General features: G+C 40.9%; 1 protein-coding gene across 9 annotated transcripts in view; it reads left to right on the top strand.

Annotated features, from left to right (window-relative positions):
- The first annotated feature begins 227 nt into the window (after positions 1 to 227).
- The window catches only part of Abi2 (abl interactor 2), an 81,825-nt gene continuing 72,164 nt past the window's right edge, over positions 228 to 9,888 (top strand). For 7 of the 9 annotated variants that reach the window (XM_029476725.1, XM_029476740.1, XM_029476747.1 and 4 more), the window contains exon 1: positions 280 to 526. In XM_029476725.1, coding sequence (XP_029332585.1) covers positions 410 to 526 — 117 coding nt within the window. In that variant the 5' untranslated portion in view covers positions 280 to 409. Of the gene's footprint in view, positions 527 to 9,888 lie in introns of all 9 variants that reach the window. The other 2 variants (XM_021156468.1, XM_029476730.1) reach the window with 1 other exon arrangement.

Raw genomic sequence — 9,888 nt, forward strand, 5'->3', positions numbered from 1 at the left:
GAGCCAGGAAGGCCGCGCGGGGCCGAAGGGTTAACCGGGAGCTCCGCTCCCGCGCGCATCCCGGCCCCCGCCCTCCCGTCGCTAGGAGACGCCGGAAGTGGGGGAGGGGCGGCGCGGGTGGGAATCTTTTTCGGGCGCTCGGGGGCGGGTGGAGGGGAGCGCGCGTGCGCGCGCCCGTCGCCGCGGTGACCGTCCTCGCCGCCCGTCGGCTCGCGCCCCGCCTCCATTTCCCCGCCGCCCCCTCCCTCGTCGCGCGCCGTAGGGTGGGGGGGGGGGGTAGCCGCTCGCTCCTCCCGATTCCCGCCGCGTCCGCCGCTGCTCCTCCTCTCCCGGGCGTCGCGGCCGCTGCCTCTGCGGGCTGTATGAGGAGGAGTAGGAGGAGGAGGAGGAGGAAGAGGAGGATGTGAAGATGGCGGAGCTGCAGATGCTGCTGGAAGAGGAAATCCCGGGGGGCCGCCGGGCTCTCTTCGACAGCTACACGAATCTGGAGCGGGTGGCCGACTACTGCGAGAATAACTACATCCAGGTGCGATGCGACGCGGCCCCTCGCGCGGCTCGGCGCGGCAGGACGCGGGCTGTGAGGGGCGCGCGGGGCGATGGCGAGCGGGGGAGGCCGCGCGGTGCTCGGTCCCGGGAGCCGCGCCGGGGTGGGGACGGGGCGAGGGCGGTGGCTGCAGGGAGCGAGGGTCGCCACAAGGCCCCAGCAGCCCCGTGCGAGTGACCGGTGCGGTGCCGTGCGGTGCGTGGCGTCCCGCCCCCTCGCCTCTGCCCCGTCGCCCCCGCAGTCCTCTCCTGTCAGTGTTCTGGATGGCGGGGGAGGTGGCGAGTGGCATTTTCTGTCTAACGGGATCTTGCTCGATGGCAGGCTTGTGTGACAGAGGATTAGGTTACCCCCTGCCCAAATTCCGAGGGACCCCCTTTTTATTAAGGGGTCTTTTTCTTGCAAAGTGAAATGCCTCGCTTCTCCATTCCTGCGAATGTACCCTGAAGACAAAACAAAAATTCTTAACCCTTAAGTTTAAACATTTTTAAAATGTAAAAGGGACATGGTGGAACGGCTGTCTCTTATTGCAAGTTAATACCATTTTTTTTTTTCTCCTCCCTGGGGAGAATGGGAAACTGATAATGAGCTGCCTTTCCTTCTCAGGTCTCGTTAGTATAGGTAATTTTCCTTTGGGGAAAAAAGAACTATGACTATTTTCACAAAGAATTAGGGAAACGAACCACATGGTTTAGTTTTTTTCCCATGATGATTGGTTTGGCCCAGGGACTTCAGTGTGTGTGGGAAGGTGAGAAGTGTGTGTGGGGCGGGGCATTGGTGAGATGAGAACCAGCTGGTCATGGGATAAATGTAAAAATTTTGTGGATTAAAGCAACACCTTAAAAATTAACTCATGGTATGCAAATCCAGTATCTCTTGTTTTCCGTAGTGCTTATACTGAATTACAGGTTGTGTCTACATTTTTTTTCACTCCCATTTAAATTCTTTGGATAAAATGGAATGGAAGCATGATGTTAAACTGTTAGCTGTATTTTAATGTTCTTGTCCCTACTCCTGTCCCTGCAGATATCCTTAACAACAGTTGTATTGGAAAACAACTCTCAAATCTGAGTATGAATTAAAAAAACAAAACAAAACAAAAAAACAAAACAAAAAAACCCAGATGCTGCAATTTATAGGATCTTAAGTGTTTTGAGCACCACATTGTTAGTCAAAGACAATGTGCTTAGATTTTATTTGGTTATACACACACTGAACTCTACTATTATGTTGTAAACATTTGTATTGAGAATGAATCAGACATAATTGAATCTTCTCCCCTGAAAAGAAGTGGTGGAAAGTGTGTGTTCAGTAGGAAGAATGTGTGTGTCTTTGGTCAAAGATTGATCAAAATCCCTCACAAATGTCCGTCAGATACTTTACAAATACAGAGCTATGTAGGAAGCATTCAAAGGTTTTACTGCAGGCTGGAGAGATGGCTCAATGGTTTAGAGCACTGACTGCTCTTCCAGAGTTCCTGAGTTCAGTTCCCAGCAACCTCATTGTGGCTCACAACCATCTGTAATGGGATCTGATGCCCTCTTGTGTGTCTGAAGACAGCTACAGTGTACTCATATACATAAATAAAATACATACATCTTAAAGATGTATTTTGTTGCTTATTTTCCAGCCTGTGGATGATGATACACTCCTAAACTCTTTAGGGGTTTATAATATAGTTCAAGAGACTGATCTGTGAGCAAATTAAGTAGCAATACCATGTACCATCAGCCCTTCTTGTGGGAGGAGGCAATAGTCTTCCTTCTTCTTGTCATTCCCAAACAGTGTGACAACTACTTAATGTGCCATGTACATTTTATTAGGTAGTATAAATAATGTACAGATTTGAACTCTAGAGGAGGATGTGTGATAGATTGAATGTAAATTTTATGCCATTTTATGTAAAGGACTTCAGTATCCAAGGATGGGGTGGGGGTGGGGATTGGGGTGGGGTGGGAGTGTGTCCTAGAACTAATTCCTATTGGATACTGTGCGACAAGCTAAGTATAGTTAATTTATACTTTGTAGGGAATTGTGGGTAGAAAGGTGATGCTTATTTTCAGGGAGTCACAGCTGCTAGGAGAGGCAAAACCTAAAAGACCCAAAGTACTAATTGTGTTGCCTTGTGTAACGTGGGAAAGTCTTGTCTGTCAGAAGAGAAATTGGGGAGTGGAAAAGTGATTAGATTGCAATTGCAGCCAGCTAATAAGAAAGGTTTTTGAAAGATGAATGTTACCATAATTTGAGATTATAATTGCCACATAAAGGGAAAGTACATGAATTGATAAAGTGGAGAGTGAAAGAGATCACGTTGTCTTAAAGTTTATAATTCTAGCTTACAGAGTATCAAAGTTAGTGTGTTATTTATACTTTTCATTTTTGGTGTTGGGGACTGAACTTGGTCTTGTGCTTGCTAAGAATACAGGCTACCACTGAAGTACACTCAGCCCACTGTAAAAGTATATTTATTTTTTAGAAATGGATTTTGAATTTGAAGCCATCTATTATTTTTAATTTAGTATCTGAGATAGAGTTTATACTTTTGTTTCTTAGGTTGTCCTCTGTTGTGGGATTCACTGGATTTATTACTGTAGTACTTTCCCAGGATGATATTTTTACATGATTTGTTTGTAGTAAATTGATACTACAACAACAACTGGTGATAGTTGATGTGTGCAGAGCCAGCGTACGTACATTTGGCTGGTTCTTGTGATGGAAGGACTGACCAGCAAGAGTCCTGATGCTGTCTGTGACCCTGTAATACATGAAAGTTAATTGGCAGGATCACTGAGCAAATGACCAATTAACCTTTTTATGGTGGTGTTGTGTCTTAGTTTCTAGCTTCAGTCAGCTAAATCAACAACATTTTAGTGTATGGAATTATAACTTTTTTGGGGTGAAGGAGGGCGAAATTGAGACAGGATTTCTCTATATAGTTTTGGCTGTCCTGGAACTAGCTCCGAAGACCAGGCTGGTCTTGAACTCACAGAGGATACCCTTGACTGCCTCATGAGTGTTGGCATTAAAGGGATGGGCCCCCACCATCCAGCTGAAATTTAAGGCAGAAAAAAAAATGTTGATCATTTATAATAGTTGTTATTCAGTGCTAAGTGTTTGGTTTTATGTCTAGGAAATAAAATAAGAAAATATACACTAATTGTGGGTTATAATTAGGGTGAGATTTGAGCAAAAGGAAAGGAACACATACTACAGATAGAGAAATGTACATAAATATAAATATTTACTTTTTAGGATACAGTGAAGTTAATATTGGAGTTTTAAATCTTATGGTTAATAAAGTCTTAATAAAGTCTTTTTTTTTTTTTTTTTCAAGACAGGGTTTCTCTGTGTAGCCCTGGCTGTCCTGGAACTCACTTTGTAGACCAGGCTGGCCTCGAACTCAGAAATCCACTTGCCTCTGCCAGCATTCTCCCGAGTGCTGGGATTAAAGGCGTGCGCCACCACCGCCCGGCTGGTTAATAAAGTCTTAAGAGTTTTATTTTATTAACTTCTGGGAAACGTAGGCAAAATTGCTTTTCTAAAGTGTGATGATAAAAATTATGACTATAGTTTGTTTGCTAATACTTCTAAGGATGATTTGTTGTTTGTTTCTTGAGACTGGGTTCCCTATGTTGCCTATGCCTGACTTGAACTTGTGGTCTTCTGTCTTTGGGGACTAAGTGCAGGTGTTGGCTAGTATGTTTGATTGTTATTTCTTGATGGTGAAAATTACTTAGTAGGGGCTGAGGAGATGGATCCGTGGTTGTCCTTGCTGTATAACCAACCATGCATGAGGACTGGAATTCACATCCCTAGAACCTTTGTTAGTAGAGGGTGGGCATTTTGGCTGCCTGTAATTTCAGGTGTAGCTGGCTGTAATTGTGGCCACTCAATTTGTTGGCTAGCTCTGGGTTCACTTGAGAGACCCTGCCTCAGTGAAGAAGGTGTGGCATTCACAAACAAAAGAAAACAAGTACGGAATAAACTTAGTACAGACTCTACTGCCCGACTTCTATGCCTTTGTTCCTTTTCTCCACTTATTAATGTAAGCATGTAATGCCTAATACCTTAGAAAATGTTCAGGAATTCCATTTATTTATTTATTCATTTATGACAAAGTCTTATTAATTTTTGAGACAGGGTTTCTCTGTGTAAATCTGTGCTGGAAATTGGCAAAGATTAAAATTTTTAGGTTAGTGAGTGCCATTAAAATACATGCTTATGTCGGGTGGTGGTGGTGCACGCCTTTAATCCCAGCACTTGGGAGGCAGAGACAGGCAGATTTCTGAGTTAGAGGCCAGCCTGGTCTACAACGTGAGTTCCAGGACATCCAGGGCTATACAGAGAAACCCTGTCTCGAAAAACAACAACAACAACAACAACAAAAAAAAAAACCAAAAAAAGAAAGAAAGAAAGAATTCATGCTTATTTTAAAAAATTGATAAAAAATAGCTAGATCTCCAAGGACCTAAAAGTTACTGTTATCTTGAATATCTGGAACTTGCTACTCTGTTGACCAGGCTGGCCTGGAATTCAGAGGTCTACCTGCTCTGCCTCCTGATTGCTGGAAGAATTATCCCACAAGATAGATTTATTTGGAACAAAAATTGAGTTTACCTTAAGCTGGGCATTGGTGGCAGACACCTTTAATCTCAGTACTCAGGAGGTGGGGCAGGTGGATTTCTGGTTCAAGGCCAGCTTGGTTTACATAGTGAGTTCCAGGACAGCCTACGCTATATGTTGAGACCCTGTCTCAAAAAACAAAAACATAAATACAAGGTACTTAAAAATGCATGAAGAAGGAAATCATTGAGAGTAGAAATTTGAGTACTCATAGTTCCATTCTTCTCGATTGTAGTCTTTTTGCCTTCACTGAGAGGAATGAACTGCATAGGTGGACCCTAAGCTGAATTAGGAGAACAAATTCCTGGAGATTAGGCTTCTCACCTTAAGGAAGTAATCCTAATTTCCAGGAGGAACATTTTGGTGTATAGGTTTTCCGTGACAAACCTGTTATATTAGCAGTATTTTTGACAAGATTGTAAAAGTAGATTAAAATTGTACCCTGGTCCCTGGCTCTGTTTAAAATGCCATCCTTTTTCTATATATCCTGTGCTTTCTTGCTAAGGTATTTCAGTAGCCTTATAATTTATGTTGATCCAGGGTCTTCAATTGCATCTTGTTTTGCCTTTTCTTGAAGTATTGACTGCTACAAAATTGTCCCTTTGCCCAAACAATGAAAGTCTTTCTGTTTACCTTTTCTTTGTACTATGATAGGATTGATGTACTAATGTGTGATAGTTTCATTTGTCCGGAGTGCTTTCTCTGCTAGATAGTAGTTATAAGTGAAATTGTATTATTTATTTGTAGAGTATGTAGTATAGAAAGTTTTGAGTATAGGCTGTTTTGGCTTTCCTTTAAAATTTAGGAAATAATATCCTGTGGTACTAAGTAAAGAGTGTAGTCTTTTCATAGATGGATAAAAATTAGGCTATTCTTAGACTTTATGATTTTTTTTTTTTTTTTGGTTTTCCAAGACAGGGTTTCTCTGAATAGCCCTGGCTGTCTTGGAACTCAGAAATCCACCTGCCTCTGCCTCCTAAATGCTGGGATTAAAGGCGTGTGCTACCACCCCAGGCCATGATTAAATTTTTATGTAACTGGTTTGTAGTTTGGATTCATGAGATAGTATGTGGAATCATGCAGTCTGTTTTGAAGTAGTCTTTAATTTTGTGTGTTTTTATTTTTCCTTTCTGGATCTAAACCTTGAGGCTGAAATCATACCCTCAGCATTTTTGTATTTCTCTTGCCTATTCACAGAGTTATCTCGCTGGCTGGTAATAATGTTGTACATGTATTATTTAGAATGTGGTCATTTTGCAGGGGAAAAGTTTTAATTTCTATTTAATTTTATTAGGTAGTATGCATTGATACAAAAATACAGGGTAGTAAGAACTCTTGAGTTTTGTTTTACAGCATGGAAAATTTAATTGATTTCTCAGGTCAAGTTTGCTGAGGTTTATACAAGTATAGTACAGATCAGTCTGTTTTGGACATAAAAGTAATGGAGCTGGAGTGGTGGTACAGGGGTTAAGAGTATTTGTTGCTCTTGCAGAGGAACCAGGTTGGAGTCTGAGCACCCACAGGGTAGCTTACCACCATCCCTGACTCTTGTTTTAGGGGATCTAATGCTCTCTTCTGGCCTCTGTGGGCACCAGGAATACAGGTGGCACACATTACATGCAGGCAAAATGTTCCATGTAAAATAAATTCAAAAAAATAATAAATTTTTAAGGTCAGTTCCTGGGGCTGTAGCTCAATGGAAATGTGCCTATCTATATAGAGAGAGTATGGCTCTGGCTTCAAGTCCTAGCAGAGCAAAAAACCAACCAACCAAAGAAAAACCTTTGACACTCATATTACCTCCATAATAGAAGCTTTTCTTTATACCTTTGTATTGAGTCCTTCCTTTCATCCCAACCTTTGGGAAACACAGTACTTTCTTTCCCTATAGTTTTTGCTTTTCCCATAATGCCTTCTAAATAGATCTACCAATTATATAGTCTTTCATGTTTGACTTCCTCCACTTAACATACTGCATTTGAATGTCAAGTGTGTCACTTCATTTTGTTGAACAAGTGGTGTTGCAGTATATGGAAGAATTAGTTTATTTGGCTCGTCTGCTATTGTTATTTCTGGGTTGTATCTAGCTCTAGTTAATAATCAATAGAGCTATAACCATTTACCTCTTGAATAAATTTAAGTGAATGGCTCCTTCCACCATCCCACTCTGGTAATGCTAAATGTATCCATGTGGTATTCAGTTTGAGGCAGATCTGAGTCTGGCACAGCACTTGTGTTTGCTTTGTACTGTGAGATGAGAGGTTTGTGGGAAGTTACCACAAAGCCTTTTCTCATTCATTTCCTGGTCTAAAAAGGAGGCTGTCAGTTTTGTATCCCGCCTAGTTGTGATGGAACAAGGCTTTCTGCTTGTACTATTTTTAGGCACAGCTGTGGCTATAAAATTTGAGCTGCAGGATGGCATTGATCTCTCACAAATACCATATCATTCTTCGTATAGTTATCCGGTGCCATTTTTTTATTGGCATTATCCATGACCCAAGTCTTTTGCTATTTTACCTTCTGACTTCAACAGGGGCTGAGGTGAGGGCAAGCTTTGTTTCCTTTTGCTTTAAAAAAAAAGTGGGTTTATTGAACCACATGGTAAACCTACCTGGTAAACTTTACAGAAGTTACTAAACTCTTTACTGTGGTATCATTTTGTATTTCTGATAGCAAATGTTCAGTTACTCTGCATCCCTGTCAACATTTAGTTTTGTCAGGTGTTGTGGTTTGTATAGCTTATTAGAGGCATTTATGACAATTCCAAGCTAATTTACACTCAGCCATGAAAAGCTGAACAATTTCTTTATTATTAGAATCAAGAGTTTCTGTCTCGTAGTTTTAAATTTTATTTTACTTAATTTAGTTTTATTTTTAATGGGTGTTTTGCCTGTTTGCATGTCTGTGCACCATATGTATGCTCCAGTGCTCATTGGAGGCCATAGAAGGGCATCCGATCCTTTGCAGCTGGACTTACAGATGGTTTTAAACCAGCGCTGGGAATTGAATACTGGTCCTCTGCAAGAGCAGCTAGTACTTTTAAGCACGGAGGCATTTTCTCCAGCCTCTCATAGTTCTATTAAACATAACACCATTCATGAAAAATACTAGAAGTCCTAGTCAGGCCACTTAAAAAGAAAAGGAAATAAACTATGTTCACTCTGGAAAAGTAGTTGTTTTGTTTGTGGGTAACTGTTCTCTTTCATTTTCTAATTTTCTTTTTTCTTTTTTTGTAACAGTGGATGCAGAAAAGCATGATTTATACACAGAAAACCATCAAGATACTATCAAAGTTTAAAAATAACAAGTTCAATAAATGTCTTAGGGTTTTACTGCTTTGAGCAGACACCATAACCAAGGAGGCGAAGGATCTGTACACTATAAACTGTAAGGCATTTATGAGTGTAAGACATATAAGTGGAAGAATTTGTCATCCTAGATTGTAGAATAATTAATGCCCATACTACCCAAAGCTGTAAATGCATTGTAATCACTTGTCATCAAAAATTCCAATAGAATTTTTCACAAAAATTAGAAAGTCCAAATTTATACAGAACCTCAGAGACTGGATGCTCATCACCAACTTGAGATCAACAAAATTGGAGGCCTCACACTCTATTATCTCAAACTATATTACAAAACTGTTGTAACCAAAATAGCATGATACCTGCATAAAATAGTCTCAGGGCAACAGAACAGAATAGAGAACTCAGAAATATTCATTTGGCTACTCTTTGACAGATAAGACTATACAGCAGGAAAAGATAGTTTCTTCAATTTATTGGGGAAACTGTGTTTACATGTGAAGTAATGCTACTCTTTCTTCTTCCTCTTCTTCTTCTTCTTCTTCTTCTTCTTCTTCTTCTTCTTCTTCTTCTTCTTCTTCTTCTTCTTCTTCTCCTCCTCCTCCTCCTCCTCTCCCTCCTCCTCCTCCTCTTCCTCCACTTCCTTCTTTCTTCTTCTTCTTCTGGGATTAAAGGTGTGGGCCATCACCACCGGGTGGACTCTATATTCTAAACACAAAAATTAACTTGAGGGCTCAGTGAGCTGGCTCAGTGCATAAGGTGCTCCCTGTACATCCTGGAAGGGCATGCATGCTGCATGTCATGCACACACACACACACATACACACACAATAAATTGAAAAATTAACTTGAAGTAGATTATAAAGGCTTAATCAAATATAAGAACTGGAATTATAAACTTACTAGACAATAATGGGGAAAAGCTCTTTCACACTGGTTGGTATTGGCAGTAATTTTTATTTGGATAAAGCATCAAAGTACAGGAAACAAAAGCAAGTATAAATAAGAACAATGCATCAAACTAAAAATACAAATAACTCAGAAAACATAATAGCTTAAACCCTAAACCAAATTTAAAAAATGGACACAAGCAGTTACGAGTTCAGCAGACCTGGGTTCACTTCCCAGCACTCACATGGCAGCTCACAATTGTCTGTAACCCCATATTCAGGTGATCCTGCAGAGACATGCAGGTAGAACACCAGTGCACATAAACACAGACCAACAGGTATATGCAAGGTATCTCACTAGGGAAGTGAAAACTGAAAGCACAGTGAAGCTTTGCTTCCTTGGTAGGATGGTGTCACAAAGAGGAGGTTCGTGCCAGCAAGATGTGGAGAAAAGGGAATTCTTGGTAATGTGAGTTGTTAAAGCCATTATAGAAAATGTCATGGAAGTTTTTTTCTTTTTTTTTTTTTT

This window comes from Mus caroli, chromosome 1 (assembly GCF_900094665.2).
Source record: "Mus caroli chromosome 1, CAROLI_EIJ_v1.1, whole genome shotgun sequence".
NCBI classification, from domain to species: Eukaryota; Metazoa; Chordata; class Mammalia; order Rodentia; family Muridae; genus Mus; species Mus caroli.